Genomic DNA, 26,712 nt, shown 5'->3' with positions numbered 1-26,712 from the left:
GTTAATTATAAACTGCTATTCTTTACTCTTCTACATGCTGCAAGATGCTTGGAGCTGCTTGAAGATGCTAGTCTTCGATAGGCTAGGCCTTCCCCTCTATTCTGGCATTCTGTAGTTCAGTCCACAGATACAACCCTTCCATTTGATACCAATGCATACTTAGTATAGATCTGATGCTTGCGAGTACTTTGGATGAGTACTCACGGTTGCTTTGCTACCCCTTTTCCCCCTTCTTCCTTCTTTCCGGTTGTTGCAACTAGATGGTGGATCCATGGAGCCAGATGCCACCACCGACGGATGCTACTACATGCATGGAGGTTGCCGACGACCAGGAGTAGTTAGGAGGTCCCAGGCAGGAGGCCTTGCCTCTTCGATCGTGTTGCTTTTGTGCTAGCCTTCTTAAGGCAGTCTTGTTCAACTTATGTCTGTGCTGAGATATTGTTGCTTCCGCTGACTCTCTTGTGTATCGAGCTTCTGTATTCGAGCCCTCGAGGCCCCTGGCTTGTAATATAAAGCTTGTATTACTTTAATTTGTGTCTAAAGTTGTGTTGTGATATCTTCCCGTGAGTCCCTGATCTTGATCGTACACATTTGCGTGTATGATTAGTGTACGGTCGAATCGGGGGCACCACAGTGACTTGCGTGTTATCTCCTACTGGATTGATCCTTGGTTCTCAAAAACTGAGGGAAATACTTACGCTACTTTGCTACATCACCCTTTCCTCTTCAAGGGAAAACCAACGCATGCTCAAGAGGTAGCAAGAAGGATTTCTGGCGCCGTTGTCGGGGAGATCTACGCTCAAGTCAAGACATACCAAGTACCCATCATAAACTCTTCTCCCTCGCATTACATTATTTGCCATTCGCCTCTCGTTTTCCTCTCCCCCACTTCTAAAAATATTTTCAAAAACCTTTGCCTTTTTCTTTGCCTCTCTTCCGTTCACCTCTTTTCGCTTGCCTCTTGTGTGTCCGTGTGTTATATCGTTTGTTTCACCGTCGTGGCTAGCCCTTTCTCCCTTCCTTTGTCTCCCGATTTTGAAGTTATTCACTTCAAACAAAGACAAGGAGAAAACTTAAAAGATGCTTGGTATAGCATGATAGAATCCTATCGTAGTTGCACTATAGAGGGAGATTTCAAGATTTCACTTTGTAATTTTTATATTGGGCTAACCATATCCCATAGACAACTCTTGGATTTTGCCGCTAAAGGGAATTTTATTGAAATTGATCCTAGTATTGCTTATGAGATTATAGAGGGAATAGTAGGAGTACTTACCCCACAAAAGGGACTACATCTTACTCAAGAAGGAACCCAAGTTTTAGAGAAATTATGCGAATTGCAAAAATCTATTGAACCTCTTAAAAATGTTGGCGGGAACCTTCACCGTATGAATACGTTGATCACTCTTTGCAATAAGCAGTTGGATGCTCTAGATCTAAAAATCTCCGAGCATGAAGGGAAACGTAAGGAACCTCCCGGATCTGAGCATAACTCCATAAAAAGATAAATACCAAAGATGATAATACCTAGATCTATTCTTGCTTTATGCCTAGCTAGGGGCGTTAAACGATAGCGCTTGTTGGGAGGCAACCCAATTTTATTTTTGTTTTTTGCTTTTTGTTCCGGTATAGTAATAAATAATTCATCTAGCCTATGTTTATATGTGGTTATATGTTTTAATTAGTGTTTGTGCCAAGTAAAACCTATAGGATCTTCTTGGGTGATAATTATTTGACCTTGCTGAAAAAAGACAGAAACTTTCTGCTCACGAAAACAATTGTTAAAAATCACCAGAGAGTGATAAAATACTGATTCCAATTTCAGTAGATCAATAAACAAATTATCTAGGTCGTCCTAGTTTTTCAGAATTTTTGGAGTTACAGAAGTATGCGTATGAATCAGATTGCTACAGACTGTTCTGTTTTGACAGATTCTGTTTTTCGTGTGTTGTTTGCTTATTTTAATGTATCTATGGGTAGTATCGGGGGGTATGAACCATAGAGAAGTTGTAATACAGTAGGTTTAACACCAATATAAATAAATAATGAGTTCATTACAGTACCTTAAAGTGGTGGTTTGTTTTCTTATACTAATGGAGCTCATGAGATTTTCTGTTAAGTTTTGTGTTGTGAAGTTTTCAAGTTTTTGGGTAAAGATTTGATGGATTTTGGAATAAGGAGTGGCAAGAGCCTAAGCATGGGAATGCCCAAGACACCCCAACGTAAAATTCAAGTACAACCAAAATCCTAAGCTTGGGGATGCCCCGGAAGGCATCCCCTCTTTCGTCTTCATCTATCGGTAACTTTACTTGAGGCTATATTTTATTCACCACATGATATGTGTTTTACTTGGAGCGTCTTGTATGATTTGAGTCTTTGCTTTTTAGTTTACCACAATCATCCTTGCTGTACACACCTTTTGGGAGAGACATGCATGAGTCGGAATTTATTAGAATACTCTATGTGCTTCACTTATATCTTTTGAGCTAGATAATTTTGCTCTAGTGCTTCACTTATATCTTTTTAGAGCACGGTGGTGGTTTTATTTTATAGAAATTATTGATCTCTCATGCTTCACTTATATTATTTTGAGAGTCGTTTAGAACAGCATGGTAATTTGCTTTGGTTATAAAATTAGTCCTAATATGATGGGCATTCAAGATGGGTATAATAAAAACTTTCATATAGAGTGCATTGAATACTATGAGAAGTTTGATACTTGATGATTGTTTTGAGATATGAAGATGGTGATATTAGAGTCATGTTAGTTGAGTAATTTTGAAATTGAGAAATACTTGTGTTGAGGTTTGGAAGTCCCGTAGCATGCACGTATGGTAACCGTTGTGTGACAAATTTGAAGCATGAGGTGTTTCTTTGATTGCCTTCCTTATGAGTGGCGGTCGGGGACGAGCGATGGTCTTTTCCAACCAATCTATCCCCCTAGGAGCATGTGTGTAGTGCTTGGTTTTGATGACTTGTAGATTTTTGCAATAAGTATGTGAGTTCTTTATGACTAATGTTGAGTCCATGGATTATACGCACTCTCACCCTTCCACCATTGCTAGTGACAGTAGGGGCAGCAAGGCACATATTGTATTGTTGTCATCGAGGATAAAAAGATGGGTTTTATATCATATTGTTTGATTTTATCCCTCTACATCATGTCATCTTGCTTAATGCATTACTCTGTTCTTATGAACTTAATACTCTAGATGCATGCTGGATAGCGGTCGATGTGTGGAGTAATAGTAGTAGATGCAGAATCGTTTCGGTCTACTTGACACGGACGTGATGCCTATATTCATGATCACTGCCTAGATATTCTCATAACTATGTGCTCTTCTATCAATTGCTCGGCAGTAATTTGTTCACCCACCGTAATATATGCTATCTTGAGAGAAGCCACTAGTGAAACCTATGGCCCCCAGGTCTATTTTCCATCATATAATCTTCTATTTTACATCATATAAGTTTCCGATCTACAATTCTAGTTTCCTATTTATTTTATTTTGCAAACTTTACTTTCCAATCTATACAACAAAAATACCAAAAATATTTATCTTATTATCTTTATTAGATCTCACTTTTACGAGTGACCGTGAAGGGATTGACAACCCCTTTATCGCGTTGGTTGCAAGGTTCTTGATTGTTTGTGCAGGTACTAGGTGACTTGCGTGTTATCTCCTACTGGATTGATACCTTGGTTCTCAAAAACTGAGGGAAATACTTACGCTACTTTGCTGCATCACCCTTTCCTCTTCAGGGGAAAACCAACGCATGCTCAAGAGGTAGCATGATGCAATACCGAGTGGGCCCAGAGATACCTCTCCGTCATACGGAGTGACAAATCCCAGTCTCGATTCGTGCCAACCCAACAGACACTTTCGGAGATACCTGTAGTGCACCTTTATAGTCACCCAATTACGTTGTGACGTTTGATACACCCAAAGCATTCCTACGGCATCCGGGAGTTGCACAATCTCATGGTCTAAGGAAAAGATACTTGACATTAGAATAGCTCTAACAAACGAACTATACGATCTTGTGCTATGCTTAGGATTGGGTCTTGTCCATCACATCATTCTCCTAATGATGTGATCCCGTTATCAACGACATCCAATGTCCATGGTCAGGAAACCACAACCATCTATTGATCAACGAGCTAGTCAACTAGAGGCTCACTAGGGACATGTTGTGGTCTATGTATTCACACATGTATTACGGTTTCCGGTTAATACAATTATAGCATGAACAATAGACAATTATCATGAATAAGGAAATATAATAATAACTATTTTATCATTGCCTCTAGGGCATATTTCCAACAGTCTCCCACTTGCACTAGAGTCAATAATCTAGTTCACATCGCCATGTGACTAACACCCAAAGAGTTTACTAGAGTCAATAATCTAGTTCACATCACCATGTGATTGAGACTCAATGAATATGTGGTTTGATCATGTTATGCTTGTGAGAGAGGTTTTAGTCAACGGGTCTGCAACATTCAGATACGTATGTACTTCACAAATTTCTATGTCATATCGTAGATGTTGCTTCCACGCTTCACTTGGAGCTATTCCAAATGGTTGCTCCACTATACGTATCTTGTTTGCTACTCAGAGACATCCGGATAGGTGTTAAAGCTTGCATCGACTTAACCCTTTACGCCGAACTCTTTATCACCTCCATAACCGAGAAACATTTCTTTATTCCTCTAAGGACAATTTTCACCGCTGTCCAATGGTCCATTCTTGGATCACTCTCGTACCCCCTTGCCAGACACGTGGCAAGGCACATATCAGGTGAGGTACACAGCATGGCATATCGTATAGAGCCTATGGCTAAGGCATAGGGGACGACTTTCGTCCTTTCTCTTTCTTCTGCCGTGGTCGAGCTTCAAGTCTTAACTTCACACCTTACAACTCAAGCAAGAACTCCTTCTTTGACTGATCCATCTTGAACTCCTTCAAGATCATGTCAAGGTATGTGCTCTGTGAAAGTCTTATCAGGCGTCTTGATCTATCTCTATAGATCTTGATACCCAACATGTAAGCAGTTTTACACAGGTCTTCCTTTGAAAAACTCCATTCAAACAACCCTTTATGCTTTCCAGAAATTCTACATCATTTATGATCAACAATATGTCATCCACATATACTTATCAAAATGTTGTAGTGCTCCCACTCACTTTCTTGCAAACTTTGTATAAACCCAAAAACTTTGATCACCTCATCAAAGCGTATGTTCCAACTCCGAGATGCTTGCTCTAGTCCATAGAAGGATCGCTGGAGCTTGCATACCTTTTAGCATCCTTAGGATCGACAAAACCTTCTGGTTGTATCACATACAACCTTTCCTCACGGAACCCGTCAAGGGAACTTTGTCTTGACATCCATCTGCCAGATTTCGTAAATGAAAATGCAGCAACTGCTTACAAAGTTCTAACAGACTTTAGCATCGCTATGATTGAGAGAGTCACATCACAATCAACTCCTTGAACTTGTCAGAAACTTCTTTGAGACAAGTCGAGCTTCATAAATGGTGACATTACCATCTGCGTCTGTCTTCTTCTTAAAGATCCATTTATTCTCAATGGCTTGCCGATCTTCGGGCAAGTCCACCAAAGTCCATACTTCATTCTCGGATTTCATGCCTCCTAGCCATTTGTTGGAATCCGGGCCCACCATCGCTTCTCCATAGCTCATAGGTTCATCATTGTCCAACAACATGAGATTTAAGACAGGTTTACCACTCAGAAGTTGTACACACCCTTGTCGACCTACGAGGTTTGATAGTAACTTGATCTAAAGCTCGATGATCATCATCATTAGCTTTCTCTTCAACTGAGGTACGTGCCACAGAAACATCTTTATGCGCTGCGCACTCTCTGGTTGAAGTAAAGGTTTAACAACCTCATCAAGTTCTATCTTCCTCCCACTCAATTCTTTCGAGAGAAACTCTTTCTCGAGAAAGGACCTGTTCCTAGCGACAAACACTTTGCCCTCAGATCTGAGATAGAAGGTATATCCAATCGTCTTGTTTGCGTATTCTATGAAGACACAATTTTCCGCTTTGGGTTCGAGCTTTTCTGGCCGAAGCCTATCGACATAAGCATCGTAGCCCCAAACCTTAAGAAACAACAACTTAGGTTTCTTGCCAAACCATAGTTCATATGGTGTCATCTCCACAGACTTAGATGGTGCCCTATTTAAAGTGAATGTAGTTGTCTCTAATGCATAACCCCAAAATGATAGTGGTAGATCGGTAAGAGACATCATAGATCGCACCATATCCAATAAGGTTCGATTACGACGTTTGGACACACCATTATGCTTTGGTGTTCTAGGTGGCATCAACTATGAAACGATTCCACCTTGTCTTAAGTGATTGCCAAACTCATAACTCAGATTCTCTCCCCTTGATCAGATCGTAGCAACTTGATCTTCTTGTTATGATGATTCTCAACTTCACTCTGAAATTGTTCGAACTTTTCAAACGTTTCAGACTTATGCTTCATTAAGTAAATATACCCATATCTACTCAATTCATCGGTGAAGGTGAGAAAATAACGATATCCACCGCACGCGTCAACACTCATCGGACCGCACACATCAGCATGTATGATTTCCAACAAGTCACTTGCCCGTTCAATTGTTCCAGAAAACGGTTTTTTAGTCATCTTGCCAATGAGGCATGGTTCGCATGTGTCAAGTGATTCAAAATCAAGTGACTCCAAAAGTCCATCGGCATGGAGGTTCTTCATGCGCTTTACACCAATATGACCTGAGCGGCAGTGCCACAAGAAAGTGGTACTATCATTATCAAATCTACATCTTTTGGCATCAATGTTATGAACATGTGTATCACTACGACCGAGATTCAATAAACCATTCACATTGGGTGCATGACCATAGAAGGTGTTATTCATGTAAACAGAATAACCATTATTCTCTGACTTAAATGAATAACCGTATTCCAATAAACATGATCTAATCATGTTCATGCTCAACGCAGACACCAATGCAAACAACATTTATCCAGGTTCAACACTAACCCCGAAGGTAGAGGGAGCGTGCGATGGTGATCACATCAACCTTGCAAACACTTTCAACACACATCGTCACCTCGCCCTTAGCTAGTCTCCGTTTATTCTGTAGCTTTTGTTTCGAGTTACCAATCTTACCAACTGAACCGGTATCTAATACCCAGGTGCTACTAGGAGTACTAGTAAGGTACACATCAATAACACATATATCAAATATACTTTTGTTGAAGTTGCCAGCCTTCTTATCTACCAAGTATTTAAGGCAGTTCCGCTACCAGTGACTGTTCCCCTAATAGAAGCACTTCGTCTCGGGTTTTGGGTTCATGGGTTCCTTCACTGGAGCGGCAACTGGCTTGCCATTCATGAAGTTTCCCTTCTAGCCCTTGCCCTTCTTGAAACCAGTGGTCTTGTTAACCATCAACACTTGATGATCCTTCTTGATTTCTACCTTCACGGCCTTAAGCTCGATGAACAGCTCCGGGATCATCTTCCCTTGCATGTTATAGTTCATCACAAAGCTTTAGTAGCTTGGTGATAGTGACTGGAGAACTCTGTCAATCACTCCCTTACCTGGAAGATTAACTCCCATTCGATTCAAGCGATTGAAGCACCCAGACATTCTGAGCACATGCTCACTGGTTGAGCTATTCTCCTCCATCTTGTAGGCAAAGATCTTGTCAGAGGTCTCAAACCTCTCAACACGGGCATGAGCCTGAAATGCCAATTTCAGCTCTTGGAACATCTCATATGTTCCATGGTGTTCAAAAACGCCTTTGGAGCCCCGATTCTAAGCCGTAAAGCATGGCACACTAAACTATCAAGTAGTCATCAGAACGTGTCTGCCAGATGTTCACAAAATCCACATACGACGCTAGAGGGGTTGGCACACCGAGCGATGCATCAAGGACAGAAGCCTTCTTTGTAGCAGTGAGGACAATCCTCAAACTACGGCCCTAGTCCGCACAATTGCTCACAATATCTTTCAACTTAGTCTTCCTCTAGGAATGTATTAAAACAAGGAGCTAAAACGCAAGCTATTGACCTACACATAATTTGCAAAGACAATTTAAACTATGTTCATGATAATTAAGTTCATCTAATCAAATTATTTAATGAACTCCCACTCAGATAGACATCTCTCTAGTCATCTAAGTGATACATGATCCGAATCGACTAGGCCGTGTCCGATCATCACGTGAGACGGACTAGTCATCAACGGTGAACATCTCCATGTTGATCGCATCTACTATACGACTCATGTTCGACCTTTCGGTCTCTCGTGTTCCGAGGCCATGTCTATACATGCTAGGCTCGTCAAGTCAACCTAAGTGTGTTGCATGTGTAAATCTGGCTTACACCCGTTGTATGCGAACGTTAGAATCTATCACACCCGATCATCACGTAGTGCTTCGAAACAACAAACCTTCGCAACGGTGCACAGTTAGGGGGAACACATTTCTTGAAATTTTAGTGAGGGATCATCTTATTTATGCTACCGTCGTTCTAAGCAAATAAGATGTAAACATGACAAACATCACATGCAAATCATAAAGTGACATGATATGGCCAATATCATCTTGCGCCTTTGATCTCCATCTTCGACGCGCGGCATGATCACCTTCGTCACCGGCATGACACCATGAACTCCATCATCGTGTCTTTATGAAGTTGTCTCGCCAACTATTACTTCTACTACTATGGCTAACAGTTAGCAATAAAGTAAAGTAATTACATGGCGTTTTCATTGACACGCAGGTCATACAATAAATTAAGACAACTCCTATGGCTCCTGCCGGTTGTCATCCTCATCGACATGCAAGTCGTGATTCCTATTACAAGAACATGATCAATCTCATACATCACATATATCATTCATCACATCCTTTTGGCCATATCACATCACATAGCATACCCTGCAAAAACAAGTTAGATGTCCTCTAATTGTTGTTGCATGTTTTACATGGCTGCTTTGGGTTCCTAGCAAGAACATTTCTTACCTACGCAAAAGCCACAACGGTGATATGTCAATTGCCATTTACCCTTCATAAGGACCCTTTTCATCGAATCCGATCCGACTAAAGTGGGAGAGACAGACACCCGCTAGCCACCTTATGCATCACGTGCATGTCAGTCGGTGGAACCAGTCTCACGTAAGCGTACGTGTAAGGTCGGTCCGGGCCGCTTCATCCCACAATGCCGCCGAATCAAGATAAGACTAGTAACGGCAAGCAAATTGACCAAATCATCGCCCACAACTACTTTGTGTTCTACTCGTGCATAGAATCTACACATAGACCTAGCTCATTATGCCACTGTTGGGGAACATAGTAATAATTCAAAATTTTCCTACGTGTCACCAAGATCAATCTAGGAGATACTAGCAACAAGAGAGAGGGAGTGCATCTTCATACCCTTGAAGATCGCTAAGCGGAAGCGTTACAAGAACGCAGTTGATGGAGTCGTACTCGCGGCGATTCAAATCGCGGAAAATCGGATCTAACGCCGAACGAACGGCGCCTCCGCGTTCAACACACGTATAGCCCGGGGATGTCTCCTCCTTCTTGATCCAGCAAGGGGAGAGGAGAAGTTGAGGGAAAACTCCGACAGAACGACGGCGTGGTGGTGGAGCTTGCGGTTCTCCTGCAGGGCTTCGCCAAGCACTACGGAGGAGGAGGAGGTGTTGGATGAGGGAGGGGCTGCGCCAAGGGAAGGGGTGCGTGAGGGAGTCCTGGATTAGGGGGTCCTCGGACAGCCGGACTATATACTTTGGCCGGACTGTTGGACTATGAAGATACAAGATTGAAGACTTCATCCCGTGTCCGGGTGGGACTCTCCTTTGCGTGGAAGGCAAGCTTGGCAATTCGGATATGTAGATCTCCTCCCTTGTAACCGACTCTGTGTAACCCCCTCCGGTGTCTATATAAACTGGAGGGTTTAGTCCGTAGGACAACAACAATCATAATCATAGGCTAGCTTCTAGGGTTTAGCCGATCTCGTGGTAGATCAAATCTTGTAATACTCATATCATCAAGATCAATCAAGCAGGAAGTAGGGTATTACCTCCATCGAGAGGGCCCGAACCTGGGTAAACATTGTGTCCCCCGCCTCCTGTTACCATCCGCCTTAGACGCACAGTTCGGGACCCCCTACCCGAGATCCGCCGGTTTTGACACCGACAGTGCGGCTGCCCTCTCTCTCCCTCACTATATATAGGGGGAAGGGGGGAGGAGGAGGCGCCCTAGGGTTTCCCTAGGGGAGGGGCGGCGGCCACAGGGGAAACCCTAGATGGGTTTGGGCGCCCCCACCCCTAGGAATCTTGCCTCCCAAGCCGGGAGGGGTGGCTGCCCTAGGGGAGGCGCCCCCCCCTCTCCAGGTTACGTGAGATGGGGTAGGAGGGGTGCAAAGCCCCTTAGTGGGCTGATGTGCCCCCTCCCCTTGGCCCATAAGGCCCCCCAACGCTTGCCGGGGCCTTCGAAACCCCTTTCGGACACGCTGGTCGTCACCCGGTACCCCCGGAACGATTCCGGACTACAATACCCTTCGTCCAATATATCGATCTTCACCTCCGGACCATTCCGGAACTCCTCGTGATATCCAGGATCTCATCCGGGACTCCGAACAACCTTCGGTAACCACATACTATTCCCATTACAACTCTAGCGTCACCGAACCTTAAGTGTGTAGACCCTACGGTTCGGGAGCCTTGCAGACATGACCGAGACACGTCTCCGGCCAATAACCAATAGCGGGATCTGGATACCCATATTGGCTCCCACATGTTCCACGATGATCTCATCGAATGAACCACGATGTCGGGGATTCAATCAATCCCGTATACAATTCCCTTTGTCCATCGGTATGTTACTTGCCCGAGATTCAATCGTCGGTATCCCTATACCTTGTTCAATCTCGTTACCGGCAAGTCTCTTTACTCGTTCTGTAACGCATGATCCCTTGACTAACTCCTTAGTCACACTGAGCTCATTATGATGATGCATTACCGAGTGGGCCCAAAGATACCTCTCCGTCATACGGAGTGACAAATCCCAGTCTCGATTCGTGCCAACCCAACAGACACTTTCGGAGATACCTGTAGTGCACCTTTATAGTCACCCAGTTACGCTGTGACGTTTGATACACCCAAAGCATTCCTACGGCATCCGGGAGTTGCACAATCTCATGGTCTAAGGAAAAGATACTTGACATTAGAATAGCTCTAACAAACGAACTATACGATCTTGTGCTATGCTTAGGATTGGGTCTTGTCCATCACATCATTCTCCTAATGATGTGATCCCGTTATCAACGACATCCAATGTCCATGGTCAGGAAACCACAACCATCTATTGATCAACGAGCTAGTCAACTAGAGGCTCACTAGGGACATGTTGTGGTCTATGTATTCACACATGTATTACGGTTTCCGGTTAATACAATTATAGCATGAACAATAGACAATTATCATGAATAAGGAAATATAATAATAACTATTTTATCATTGCCTCTAGGGCATATTTCCAACATGTAATCTCGGTGACACCGATCACATGAACTCGGTGAGACCGATTTCTGTAATAGGCAAACAGAGAGTTGGTCAGGCAAACTCGGTGGGACCGATCGCTCATTTCGGTGAGACCAAAACGTTACGAAAAGGAAACAAAGAGTTGGCATTGCGAACTCGGTGGGACCGATCACTCATCTCGGTTAGACTGAAACGTTACAAAGGGAAACAGAGAGTTTGCAATCCCATCTCGGTGAGACCGAGATCCCTACCGGTGAGACCGAATTGATTAGGGTTTCTGGCAGTGGCTATGTCAAATGAACTCGGTGGCGCCGGATAGATCAAATCGGTGGGGCTGAGTTTGACTTTTGGTTTAGGACATATGTGGAATTGAGAAAGTGGTTGAGGGCTTTTGGAGCATATCACTAAGCATTTTGAGCAAGCAAGCCATTAAGCAACACCTCATCCCCTTTTAATAGTATTGGCTTTTCCTATGGACTCAATGTGATCTTGGATCACTAAAATGAAAAATGTAGAGTCTTGAGCTTTTGCCAATATGCGTCCTTAGTAGTTTGAGGGGTCCACATCTCTAGTCCATGCCATGCCAATCATTGAACTTTCTGAAATGATCATCTTGAAAGAATAGTAGTCCAATAAGCTATATGTTGTTAAGAATTACCAAAACCACCCAGGGATTAGTTGCACTTTCACCTGGCATAGTGTGTGGCATGAGAGACTGGATGAACAACATGTCAAGTACGCGGCCAAGGACGTGTACACAAGCTACGAGATGTACAGGCAGATCGTTGACATGAGAAAGTGTCTTCTTCCTGCCCTAGACGAGGGATCGAGCCACAGAGCAGTGGCGGGAGCGTCACAAGAAGTAAATGACTAGACGAGCGTTTCTCCTACTTTAGAATGCTTGCAATTGTTTATTGAGGTGTGTGCGAATGATCTGTATAGTTACTTATGCAATTGGATGTTTATTTTAGTTATATACACACACACACACACACACACACACACACATGTTATTCTTCTGTCGATAGAGCAAATCACACGGCTTATTAGCAGCAATCGTCTGTGTTATTATTGGTCTTAGCACACATTTCTGATTACGGACATGTTTGCCGCGTCACACACATCTTGTTCAGTTGAACCATTTCCATTGTGTTGCCTAATCACACATAGTTCATCCTAGTGAATCGTATGCTGTATATCGCACACACCTTCATCTAGCCGCCCGTTTCTTTTGTTCCTCCTCATCGCAAACAGTTAACTGAACTGAACCGTATGCCCTGCATCGCACACGCAACTAAAATCTGAACCGTGTTTGATGCATCCGTCATCGCAAACATTTTGCACATTTTTTGACGTTTTTTTACACCACCATTTTTGATTATGGCATCGCACACAACGTCGAAGGGTCTCTGATCGTAGTGTCGCGTTTGGACCATCCTGCAGTAGTGTAGCGAGCTAATATCAAATAACCTCTTTTCATCGGCAAGTTTAAAATCATAATTAAGTTCTTTGATTGCCCAATATGTTTATGTTCTAACTCAAGAGGTAAATGACATGTTTTTTCATAAACCATTTTATAAGGAGACATACCCATAGGATTCTTTTAGGCTATCCTATAAGCCCATGGTGCATCATCAAGTTTCTTAGACCAATTCTTTTTAGATCTATTGACGGTCTTTTGCAAAATTAACTTTATTTCCCTATTGCTCAATTCGACTTGACCACCAGATTGAGGGTGATAGGGGGATGCAATTCTATGGTTGACATTATATTTAGCAAGCAGTTTACGGAAAGCACCATGAATGAAATGTGAACCACCATCGGTCATTAAATATCTAGGGATTCCAAACCTCAGGAAAATAACTTCCTTAAGCATTTTAATAGAAGTGTTATGATCAGCACTACTAGTCTGAATAGCTTCTACCCACTTAGTAATATAATCAACAACAACTAGAATATGTGTATACCCATTAGAGGATGGAAAAGTCCCATATAATCAAACCCCCAAACATCAAATGGTTCAATAACAAGTGAATAATTCATAGGCATTTCCTAATGTCTACAATATTACCAATTCTTTACATTCATCACAAGATAAAACAAACTTACGCGCATCCTTGAAAAGAGCAGGCCAATAAAAACCAGATTGTAATACCTTATGTGCGGTTCTATCTCCAGCGTGGTGTCCTCCATAAGCCTTAGAATGACACTTTCGTAGGATTTTTTCCTCTTCATGCTCAGGTATACAACGCCTAATAAAAATAATACCATCTACTCCTTTATAATGGCTAGCAAACATGCCCATGTGTTGCAACGGAAAAAAATACATGCTTAAAATCCTGAAGATCAGTTTACCATTCAAACAACTTTGCAAGTAGTAGAACAATATTGAAAGCACTCGAAAGTACAAATTGCCATGAATATAATGTCCAAAAAATGGTTTTGTTCTCATGAAATAAGTTGGTCATAAATCCAAAATTTTCACCGGGTGTGTGGTAGATTCCACTTAGACAATGGACGTACAAAAAACAATAAGAAAACAAAGTCGTGGCGGTGACGCTGTTAGCACACTGCTCTTGAACTGAATGGGAAGTTAGTTAGGTGCAAAAGGCTTTTTTCAAGGGAAGGCTTTCGTTAACATAATATAGCATCTAGCATCATCATTACGAAAATGGTTCATCAGAAGTTCAAACTGAAAACTTCCATTTAAGCAATTTTTCATCAGCGGCAGAAGTCTTGGCAGCACATGACATCAGGCTTATCAAAATTAGTACTACATGATTCTTTTTGTTGTAGAAATTTCCATTGAAGATTTGCAAATAAAATTTGATGGAAGAACTCAAGGTAGCCCATCGAAATTTACTTCAATATGTGCTATGCACTCTCAACAGATCTAGCTTTAAAAACTTTGCATGTAACATCAATGTTTTGGACAGTGTATAGAGATAATATATAAATACAAATCATCTTAGGCAGGGAATTTAAGGATATTGAGTCACTTGCCTACATCGTGGGCCTATGAGCGATTGACGACAAATGTGAAGGATGTGGACAGATGTGCCAATAGTCTGCCACCCAATCTAATTGAAACTGCTATCAGTGCACCTTCCACTCAGTTGCATCAACCATCATGGGATCCTTTCATCTACTGTACTAAAAATAAAACATGAGAGGCAGGGTATCTCCACAACATTCGTCAGCTCTTATCTCTATTTCTTTGATGGTGCATCAACTCTTATCTGTATAAGGAATCCTACCCTACTTCTGAAACTTAAGAGTACGTAGATCAGGCCCATCACAGCTCCCACTTAAATTGAACCTGTTTACATAATGAGATCATTCTTGAACACTACGAATCCCAGTTAGATCAAACTAACAACATATAAATATTAAATACAAATAGTTATTACCCACCAGACATCCATACCAATTGTAAAGATTAATCGCGTGGTAAGAGTGATAAGCAATTCCAAATCTATCAAAAAAAGATTGTAAAGATTAGAGAAGAGATAACAAATAGTCGGTTCAACTTGCAGGAATTTTAAAACATACATAGTATCATCTTCTATCTTTTTTCTTTTGGAATGCACATCATCTTCTATCTACTGTATAGTCGGTTCAATCAATAAGAAGCAGTGAGTCAGCGATCTTTAAAAATAAATCAATAAGCAGCAGCAAAATCGACAGTAGCAATCGCAACTAGTGGTGGTTGCAAACAAGCAGCGTCGGGCTGTACTTTCCATCGGCACGCACGTACCACACAACCACATGCACGTGAGCCAATCATGCATGCAGCGGTAGGCAAACGCGTGTAGGGCCACCGGAGAAAGATCACGCCGGATGCCAAAATAAAGCAAAAAGTAGCACCATCACCGTCGAAGGCTTTGCGAGCCGCAACAACCACCAGCATGCGATCTAATCGATAGTTGAGGAGCACGGCCGGGGCTCCTCCCCGTGCTCCTCTGACCTTGGGTCTGTCTCCAATGCTGGCCACAACTGGGAGAAGGGAGCACACCTACATCACACCACCATCGAACCTCCAGATGCCACCAAGATCTGTCGCCGTCGCAACCGCTTCAAGCTGAAGCCACGGACAGACAAAATCCCCTCATTGGCCCGTCGCCGCCATTAGAGAAGCTGACGACATGAGAAGAGAACATGAGGATGATTATTCCGCCGTCGAAAGATCGTCAGAGGATCCATGAGACCCACCCCTTACGTACGCTGAACGGGATTGAGGGTGAGTCCCTTCTTACCAACCTCGACTGCTTCAGGAAGTCCCGGAATTGATCGGGTGTAAGGGACCTACTTTTTGATCTATGGGGATGTGATGAAGGACTCGAGATCTGCAGCAAATCGATGGATTAAGTTCGTTGGGGAAGAGGAGAGCAATTATAAGATGGGGAGAAGGTTCCTGACGGTGAAAGTCCGAGCACCGATCTTTGACCAATTGTATTTGGTTTCTGTTTCTGGGTTAATTTTTGCAGCCCAATCGAGGCCCAACCCAATGGAACATGCACTTGGAAGAGGAGGGGACGTACTTGCAGGCCTAGCCGAGGCCCAACCCAATACAGAATACACTTGGAAGAGGAGGGGACGTACTTGCAGGCCTAGCCGAGGCCCAACCCAATACAGAATAGACTTGGAAGAGGAGGGGACGTAGAGGAATCGGAACACCGAGCCAACGCAAGGAACGAATCGTTTTTTAACAAAAAAAACCTCTTCCTCCTTTTGAATCTCAGCCGTCAATCTTTATGATACAGATAAAATCAAGGAACGGAAAAGAGTGAAGAACTATGAAAGTCTCCCTCCTTTAATATTAGGGTATAGATTTATTCTTACGGCAAATATTGTGGAATGTTTAACGGTGCCATAGTGATTTTGTCAATCTTTGCGGTGTCTACAAATGATGAAGTTAGGGATGTGCGGATGCGTCGGGCTGAGAAAACAGAGGAAAAACTCACAGCTGAGAAAACAGAGGAAAAACTCAAAGCTGGAGATCTTGCCGGCGGGTAGAAAACGTCAGCCGGCCGGCGCCTGCCTTAACTAGCCGCTATCCCGGGCACCCTGACCCAACGGGAGGATATCTGGTGCTCCAGGAGCTTTTCAACCGTTAGATCTGAGATCCGAAGGCCGAGGAGAGAGCTCACGCTTTTATTCAAAAACATCCTCAGAAATTTGGTATTGCAAATCGGGTTCAGCGCATCTGTAGATGATCGTTGGATTTCAGATCCAATGCCTGAGAAGCTCTTGGAGCACCTATAGCATCTGATATTTTCCCCTGACCCAACTGCCGTTCACGTGCAGGAGCAGCCGACGGCCGCACGAGGCCTACCACTACCGGTTAACCGCCAGCCAGAGCCAACGCTCGGCTCAGTCAGTCCAGCCTGCGCCCCCTCCACCGCCGCCCCCGGCCCCACAACGGATGCACCAACCCCACTGAGCGCCGGGCCCCACCGCGAGGCACACCTAATATGACGCCACCTCCCCCACCCACCTCACTCTCTCTCCAGCCCTCCCTCCTCGTTTTGCCGGCCTCCCTCGCCACCTCGCCTCGCCTCGCCCTGCCCTCCATTTCGAATCCCGCACAGCCGACGTCTAGCGGGGCGCGCCGCCGCAGCGACGGGGAGGGGGCTGTGACCCTATCCCGCCGCGCCACCCCCCCTTCCGGCCGGCCGCTCGCGGCGCGCGCGTCGGGCGGGGCGTGACCGGAACGTTCTGCGGGGGCGAGATCTCACAGCCCGCGCGTGCTGCGGCTGGGATTGTGGAGGTTTGGAAGCGGCCGGTGGGAGCTGCAGCGGAGGAGGAGGAAGAGGGCCGCGGCCATGGCGGGGTCGAGGTTCGGGTCGTTCAAGTCGGACAAGGGGGACTCGGCCGCGGCGGCGGCGGCGCCGCCGCAGAGGAAGGACCCGTACGAGGTGCTCGGTGTGGCCCGCACCGCCACCGACCAGGAGATCAAGAGCGCCTTCCGCCGCATGGCGCTCAAGTAAGGCCGCTCGCCGGCTCTGTCTCAGATTCGGGCTATCGTCGTGCTGCTGTTGTTGTTTTTTCCCCCTCACCACACTGGTGTGGCGTGTCCGTGTTTAGGTGGGAGGTTTCGTTCGTATGTGCGCGGAACAGTGCGCATTTTGGACATCATTCAGGCACCTTTGCGTGTGCTTGTTTAGTGAAGTTTTCAGCTACGTCTGTCACCAATTGCGTGTTTAGGCTTTTCTTTCCAGTCTCGGTTGGGGGCCACTTTTTTTCTTTTCAAAACGTTTATCGGTGCATGTAATGGTAGCTTGATGTAGAAATCAAGTACATACTGATTTCAGTGTTGTTGTTACTGCTAAATTTCGGCAGGTACCATCCGGATAAGAATGCTGATGACCCTGTCGCATCAGACAAGTTCCAGGAAGTCACCTTTTCTTACAGCATTCTGTCGGATCCCCATAAGAGGCGGCAGTACGACACGTCAGGATTCGAGGTAATCAACTGATGAATCGGTGTGTGTTAACCATTTTATCTGAACATGGTATGGTAACTGTTGCACGATGTTTCAGGCCATCGAAACTGATAGCCAGGAATTGGAGCTGGACCTATCCAGTCTCAATACCGTAAACACCATGTTTGCAGCTATTTTCAGGTACACTTTCTAAATGGTACATTTTTCCTCCAGTAATTTGCTAGCCTGTGCCTTGCTGTTGTTTTGATTTTATGCACATATATGCAGCAAGCTTGGTGTACCAATTAAGACAACTGTTTCAGCAACTGTTTTGGAGGAAGCATTAAATGGGTCTATTGTGGTTTCGCAGCTCCAGCTAGGAAACCCTGTGCGCAAGAAGGTTGGCAACTAGCTGTCCATTATGTGATGTTTCTTTTCCGTGTTAGTAAGACTTAAGTTGTTGCATGTGTCCAGGTGGAAAAGCAAACAGCTCATTTTTATTCTGTAGACATCACAGAACAGGAAGCTAAGAAGGGGCTAGTTTGCCGTGTGCATTCAACTGAAAAAAGCAAATTTAAGGTCGGTTTTCAGAAGCAAAATACCTTTCCTATTATTTCCTCTGTTTAAGTTCACTCAATGGATGTGTAATTCTGTGATATGTGAGAGTATTGTTCAAACTTTTTATTTGTGTGTCGTGGAGAATGTATGATTCCTTGTAAGATTCCATGAGGTAAACATCTGGCTCTCCTTTTTTACAATGATTGAACTACAACCATATTAGTACTGCCAATTCTTCCTTCTCTTTCAGTTTGCGCTCCTGTTTTCACTTTCTTAAGTGCACTGTGTGACTGACTAAAGGACCCTGCCACTCTCCTTAGCCAAGTTTTTGGTTTGTAGCCATGACTTAGGTGTGTGGCGTGCCAAACCTTTTGTTGTAGTTAGGTCTCATGAATCATAGACCTATGAAGGTTTCACAAGATCACTTGACCAAGCTAAGTTGTAGCTTCATCATTCTTAGCCACAAGTTAGCCATGTTAGGCCAAAAATGTTTGGCATGCTTAGGTACTCTTAGGTTTCAACCAAACAGGCCCTTTATTCATACGAGATTGCTTTTGGTTGCCACAAATGAAACAAAAAGACAAACTGACCTTTTGCTTGAAGTCCAGTGGGTAGATTGAGCGTGTAGAATGCAGTGTGGGTGATCCTACTATGTAGGTAGGGGTAATAGTTTGTTCACGGCTCTAGGTTCAATTGGAAGGTTACTATTCAACAAATCTTGGCAGAAATGAGTCATATAAGGCCATCTCCCATAGCAGAGATAAGTGTGTTTCCCATGGCTCCACATTATCTTGTATCAATATTTTAGACAGCCACGAGCCCACTAAAGTGGTAGAGACAATGGTTTACTCTATTGAACACTGAAAATTGGCCCACATGCTCTGTGCCGATAGACGTAAGAGATGGCCTGGGTTTTCTACTTGTCTTTGGAGTTCTCTTTCTTCCAGATCACCCAAAATCCAACATGGCAAAGCTAATAGACAACCCACATCACACTATTTTCATGCCGAGAGTCAGAATTGTTTAACATATTATTAGGTGATAAAAAATAGTTTTGCCCTACCAGGTTATAACTAACATGCATTGGCACATGTGCTGTGACTCTCAAGAGGGAGGGAGGGCCCAAGACATCTCACATCCAAGAGTATGGAGTATGCAGGCCAGTGTTTAAAGATTGATGGGGAGATCCCCATTCTGATGGTATCTAGCATTAACTAACCATGATGTGATAGTGACAATTATTGTCTATGCTGTGATACGAGTTATATTAGGGCAATGTTTAACCCATAAACTTGTCACTATATGGTAGCCCTTTTCTGCCAAAGCCATAATTTTATTGGAACTGTGATGTACATGAGGTCACGGGTTCGAGTCCTGGAAACAGCCTCTTGCAGAAATGTTTGGAATGGCTTCGTACTATAGACCCAAAGTGGTCAGACCCTTCCCCGGACCCTGCGCAAGCGGGACGTGCACTGGGCTGCCCTTTTTGTGATGTACATCTACTTCCTCTGTACTATAGACCCAAAGTGGTCAGAACTGTGATATATTTCTTTACAAAGGGAGTACAAAGTAGCCAGTGAAGGAAACAGTTCTAGGAATATATTTGACAAAGCCCTAATATTATTCCCTGGTGTAACTATTTTTTTGTATACACCTGTTTTTCTGAGGCTGTACAATTTTTTTATGAGATGAGTTTTTTTATTGTGCTATGTCTGTCATAGTTTAAGCATTTAGTGCATGTTCTATTCAATGGATATTTGAAGCGCTCCAAATTTCACAATGTTTTCCTTTACTTGGGCCTTTATAGAACATGACTCTGTTTTTTTTCTTTAATTGCAGCTGCTTTATTTTGAGCTCGAAGAAAATGGTGGGTTGAGCCTTGCACTTCAGGTACATATACCAAACTTATTTCACTCCTTTTTCCCATTGATACTAAAAGAAATGCTTATTCATATATAACTTAAATAATTTAAATCGGCTGGAGGAGTCAAGCATCAGTGCATCACTATTACTCCCTCTGTAATTACTCACTATTACTACTTTAGTGATCTAAACGCTCTTATATTTCTTTACAGAGGGAGTATATACTACTCTGAGCAATATAATTTGTGAACTATTTGTCTTAATAATTTATTATTATTATTATTTAAAGTATGACAATATGAAATAGCACATCACCTGTGGTATTACAGTATTACTCCTTTCGTTCATAAATATAAGATGTTTTAGATATTTCAATATGGACTACATACGGACTGAAATGAGTGAACAAACACATTGAAAACGTGTCTATATACATCTGATTCACAAAAAAGTTGGAACATCTTATATTTCTGAACAGAGGGAGTACTAAACTTGACATGAACAAGTTAGAGGATCTGTATTTTTTTGTATGGTAGATTTATTCTTAAACTGCAATGCCATGAAAGTAGCAAATATTTGCTTGGATGAGCTTCCGTTTATCAAATGTACTAGAACAACTGTTGTGTTTAGATTTGTGATGTGTTGCTGCTTGAGTATGTTTCACTAACATGCAGCTTGCTGCAGGAAGATAGTGTAAAGGCCAGCAAAGTTTCTTCTGCAGGAATGTACTTTCTTGGGTTCCCTGTGTATCGTTTTGAGCAAAATAACTCAGTGAGTTTACAAAAGTTCTTCTCTTTGGGTTATCCAAGTGATTCGATGGTATTTTCCACCTTTCTAAGCTCCGGTTACTTTCAGGCACCAGCTGCGAAGGATCCTGATAGTGCATTCTTTAAAAGGTTGGATAGTTTCCAACCATGTGACATTAATGAACTGAAACCAGGAACCCACTTTTTTGCCGTCTATGGTAATGTCGTTTATTGATTGCTGTGGTGTTAATTAACTTAGGCAGTGTGGGACATCCTAAACTCGATTCCTAATTCAGGTGACAATTTCTTCAAAAGTGCAACATATACTATAGAGATTGTTTGCGCTGAATCTTTCCCTACTGAAAAGGAGAAGCTACAGAGTGTTGAGGCAAAGATACTCACAAAAAGAGCTGAGCTGTCTAAATTCGAGACAGAGTACCGTGAAGTATGTGCTCACTGTTCTTTACATTTATTTTCTATCAGGTTCTTTCTTTGCACATCAGCATGGCAGGGTTACATTCTTAAACAACACGATTTGCAGGTCTTGGCAAAGTTCACAGAAATGACTAGCAAATACACACAAGAAATGCAAACGGTATGTTTGGTTCTGATGCTTTAGCTCATTTTGCTCCTTATGATGGTCTGATCTGGGTATTCGTGGCCTTCTGTAGATTGACGAGCTTCTTAATGAAAGGAATGTAATCCATGCATCCTATACCAACAATCCACCTCTAAAACGGACTTCGAGCAGGAATAAATCTAAATCATCACCTTCTTTCAAATTTGATGAAGAAAAAAACCAGAGGAAAGAAAAGAAAGTGAAGGATCAGCACATGGAGGGCTGCGGAAGTGAAGATGACGACTCGAGTGAAAAGAAAACCAAAGAGCGGTTCCCAAGGAAGAGATGGCTAAACATCCCTTTCAAAGTTGACAGGAGAAAGCCATGCTGACCATAATGGTAATAAGTTAATAACCTAGTCTTCTTCAGCTGTGCTGTTCTGCTGTGAATCATCCTCTGCACCACAGTACTAATATTTCACATTTTATGCTGTTTCTGTAGGTAAGCGTACAAGTGAAATACAAACTATTTTCATTTTGACTGCCCCAGAAGAACTCCTTCGCCGTTACCTCTTTCCTTAGTGTTGTCTTACTATATTTCCTGCAAAGATTGGGTGCAACCCTGAGTTCATATGATGTATGGCTACGAGGCACGAGTACTCGTAGCTTCTAAGGTCCCCTGCTGCCACCGTAGTCCAGTTCCATATTCTTTCGAGTGTGATAATGTCAATTTTGATTTCATTGGCTGTGTAATCAGTTGTAAATATTAGTTATCTCGTCTCTGTTGCACATTATCTCTTTCCCCGCCTTGGACTCCTGATGTGTAATTAACCAAACACTATTTTCCCCTCCCGTGAATTCATTTGTAGTTTACTGGAAAATATGAGCAATATTCAAATGACCATAATTCACAAGTAAAAATGATATGGTATTCCAACGTGTAGTTAACATTTCTAGTGGAAAGTAAAATATTTAGAACATAGCATGATATGGTATTATAAACAAAGACACAAGGTAGTACAGAGCTTGGGTGATATCTCACAGCAGGCCAAGAAACGTGTGAACACTTGGAAATCCAGTCGTGAAAATTTGTGGGCAATTTTGTATATAAAAACTGAAAGTAAATCATAAATATTCCGAAATACTAGGAAATCGAGGAAATTTATGTGCTTATGAACTGAACACACGTTGGATGGGTCAATGAAGTGCACGGGTTTGATCTAAAACATCCGCTCAAATTACGATGAGAAGAATTTACCTTTTTAATTCTTAACGGTTTATCACAAGTTTGGGTGTCCATAATTGCTTGCCGATCACAGGTTTACATAACTGCATATGGGAGAGAAATTGGGTAAGTCAACCTAGCTGAAAGTGGACGTTTTGCGCGAATAACATTGCTCCACCAAGATATGTGTGATTTGTCAACGTTGCTCCAAAATTGTTGTCTTGCTAATATCAGTTCAAATACTTTTTGCTGTTTTAATATATGGATATTCGTACCATTTTTGCTCGATACAAATCTCCGGAACCTGTACAAAAGTGGAAATATCATAGAATATATTTTACGGGAGGAGCAAAGAAGGAGAAGTGGAAACTGTGACTTCATTAATAATCTTCCTTCTGTTTCATTTTGTTGCTTTGTAACTACTGAAATGTAGTGGTCAACGGACGTCTATTATAGCGACGACCACCGTAAGGTTTTCTAAGACTACTTAGTGAGAATAACATACGCAATAACATTCATGTCACATAGAGAAAAAAGTTGATGTGGTAAGTAATTAAAGATGAGAGAGACAAATAAAATAACATAATATGTTACTATCATATAGCACTTCGCAATGAAAAATAACTCTACAAAGTAACAAGAAAGGTCTCTATTATCACACATATGACACTACCCACTATAAAAATAGTAAAATGTTACTAGTCTAAGTTACTCATCACTATGACCAGCCTGAAGAATCATCACTTATTTGGACATGGAGTGTGTGAGTTTGAGTGGACAGTAAATTTTAAAAAGTTACTTAAAAAACAAAAAAAAATGATTTTTTATTGGCAAGAAACATTGATATTTTTGCTAAACACGTGCAAATTTTCTTCATAAAAATCACACTCGTGGAGGTGTGGAAAAAAATCATTGCTCCAAAAAGTGTGTTTTTGGAGCACCGATTTTGTTTTTTGTCCAGACCTGCATGAATGTGATTCCATCACAAAAATTTGCACGCATGTAAGAAAAATCAATATTTCTTGCCAAAATTTTATTGGATTTTTAATTGTTTACTAAATTTACTGTTGAGCTCGAGCTCACAATAGCACTTTCGCGCTTCTTTAAGTTACTATCAGTTTTACATTGATTTAAGAATAAGATAGTGTTGGCCTATGAAATTCACTAAGGGTCAACTTTTTTTTTTGGAACAAAGACGCTAGACGCGTCTGACTTTAAATTAATAAAGCCAACAGGCAGCACCACAAGGTTCGAGTAGCTTACAAACCGAACATAGTCCGGCCATACCACAGGCCACACGCTCATTACATAACCAAGTTCAAATATCAAAGATCCAACTAAGGCAACCACAATACTACTGCAGCATCACACCATGTCGCCCCAAAACACTACCGCAGCCAAAAGAGTCAAGAACCAGCTCTAGCCGAGTGTCGAAGCCGCGAGATACTGTTGCTGATCTTCTCCATCATGGCCTTCATGAGTTCATCATCTCGTTGTTTCCTCAACGGTGTCCACATCTGAAGAAAAAGATGGCATTTGAAAATTACATCAGCCGGGTGAGCAAAGAACTTCTTTTCTATCGTCATTTTATTCCTGATCGTCCATAGGGACCACAACAACGCTCCCACGCATCGCCATAGCACCCTAGCATTGGCCCCCTGCTGCGATTGCAGCACATCCAATAATTCTGATCCCAACCTAGGGTTCCAATTCTGGTGGAACACGTCCCTAACTGCACACCATGCGAACACGTCGCTAATAAGGATCAACTTATTATCCATAAACAATCATAATAAGTAAATGAGATATACTAGGTTCTTCAAAGACTTAATTAGTCTTAAATTTCTAAGTGATTTTATACGATAACTGGGCGGGTTGGCATGTGTTATGTATTATCTCAAGAAAAGGAATGAAACAACACGAAAAAATTGAAGTAGCAGCATTGGCAGGTGGCAGCTTAGTGGTCTCACCTATGGGTTGTCGTTTTCAAATTTTGCTGCCATGTTCGCAAATATGAAAAAAAAATCTCGTTCTCAAATTTGTTCTGAGTTTCAACAGAAGTTCACATTTTCAAAAGTTATCCAGAGATTCAAAAAATGTTCGCTTTTCCAAATTTTGTTCAGAGCTTTTAAAATGTACCGCATTCAAAAAATATTTACAGATTAAAAATTGTCCGTGTTTTCATATTTTTCTAGAGTTTCAAAAAATGTTCATGTTTTCAAAAATTCTTCACAGATTCAAACAATGTTCGAGTTTCTAAAACAATTCTTCACAAATTTGAAAAGTCCACGTTTAAAAAATATGCATCCTCTAAAAAAATGCGTTTGAAATTTGAGAAAATATTCAGATCTACCACCTACTTTAGTTCTTAAAGGTTCGCGCTCCACAGCAGTTTTGACATTCATGAACCCCCGATGGTTAGTAAGAACATCTCTAGCAGCCCCTTTAAAATAGCAAACTGCAAAACTGGGATACGGGTTGAAAAAAATGCATTTTAAGGGTTCATTTTAGCTGCGGCCGAACAGATATTGTAAAACAAACTGTAAAACTGGAATAAAGAGCTCCTTCCTCCAGTCCGGCCGCTGCCTCCCCTTCCCCCAGCCGGCTGCGACGGCCACACCAGTCGCATCCAACCCCGTCGTCCGCGCCCCATCGCCCGTAGGCCATGCCGCGTCGCCCGTCGGCCGTGCCCTATCGCCCGTCAGCCGCACCCCTCCCCTGTCGGCCACGCCCCATCACCGCGCCGGCCACGCCCAGCCTCGCCGGCCACGCCCCGTCGCCCCCGTCGTTCGCGCCCAGCCTTGCCGGCCACGCCCCGCCGCCTCCGCCGTCCGCGCCTTACTCTATTGCCAGCCGAGTTGTGCCCCTTTGCCTGCCGCGCCGGGAGGATTCCGGCGGCCATGCTGAGGTCATGGGAGGCCACGGCTATGTCGAGCTCATCCAATTTGAAGCGGCGGCGATCGATTGCGGCGCCTAGCGGCCTTATCCGGTGCGCGGTGATGAATTCCGGCAAGTTTAGGGCGGATTCCGGCAAACTCCGCGGTGGCATGTTTGCTCCGACGAGGTTTGACCGGTATACGGGCCCCCCCTAGATTCGGCCTTCCAATCTCCAAAGATAAGGATTTCGGGTGTGCATTTGCAGTGGCCCTTAAAAATTTTACGGGTTGGACCACTTTTACGGTTTCTGTTCTGGACATTTTTTCGCCCAAAACTTTAAACGCAATTTTTTTACGGGTTTGACCACTTATGCGGGGTCTGCTATAGATGCTCTAACGTGCGTTAACAGCGGGAGGTCTCGTGTTCGATCCCTCGCATGTGCATGATTTTGGGGGGATTTCACTGTTTTTATTTATATCGAAGTACTCTTTATTGCATGGTGGTTACTATATTATCTTTTACAAGAGTATCAACAATCTCTATGGATGAATCTTCCATCCACCCTGCACACACCTTACTTCTAGCTAGTTTGGTTAAATCATGGACAACACAATTAGTTTCTCTAGGAGCATGCTCAAAAATAATATGCGGGAAATCACATGCAAGGTGATATATATCATAAAAAACTGCCACCGATAGACCAAAAGAACGACCTTTATTCTTCATTGTCTCTATCACACTGATGTTGCGAGAGTTCACCTCTATGCGGTTACACACGACTGTAATTGCCAAATTGAGACCGAACCGTAAGGCCAGTGCCTCGGTCATAAGCGCATCTCCACACCAATCGTTTTCCCTGTTTCCTACCACGACGAACCATTCGAGTCTCTAATG

The 26,712-nt window shown here is 42.9% G+C and overlaps 1 protein-coding gene across 1 annotated transcript; it reads left to right on the top strand.

Annotated features, from left to right (window-relative positions):
* Nucleotides 1-17,067: 17,067 nt before the first annotated feature.
* Nucleotides 17,068-22,637, top strand: LOC109733856 (chaperone protein dnaJ 16). Its single transcript, XM_020293067.4, has 12 exons — nucleotides 17,068-17,553; nucleotides 17,910-18,033; nucleotides 18,110-18,192; nucleotides 18,280-18,391; nucleotides 18,466-18,570; nucleotides 20,389-20,439; nucleotides 21,097-21,183; nucleotides 21,268-21,376; nucleotides 21,455-21,603; nucleotides 21,700-21,753; nucleotides 21,830-22,116; nucleotides 22,219-22,637. Exons 1-11 carry the CDS (start codon nucleotides 17,393-17,395, stop codon nucleotides 22,106-22,108), a joined length of 1,314 nt encoding a protein of 437 aa, XP_020148656.1. The 5' UTR covers nucleotides 17,068-17,392; the 3' UTR covers nucleotides 22,109-22,116; nucleotides 22,219-22,637.
* Nucleotides 22,638-26,712: the final 4,075 nt, after the last annotated feature.

Source organism: Aegilops tauschii, chromosome 7, assembly GCF_002575655.3.
Source record: "Aegilops tauschii subsp. strangulata cultivar AL8/78 chromosome 7, Aet v6.0, whole genome shotgun sequence".
Classification (NCBI taxonomy): Eukaryota; Viridiplantae; Streptophyta; class Magnoliopsida; order Poales; family Poaceae; genus Aegilops; species Aegilops tauschii.
Note: the sequence above shows the minus strand (reverse complement) of the source record. Positions and strands in the feature narration are given on the sequence as shown.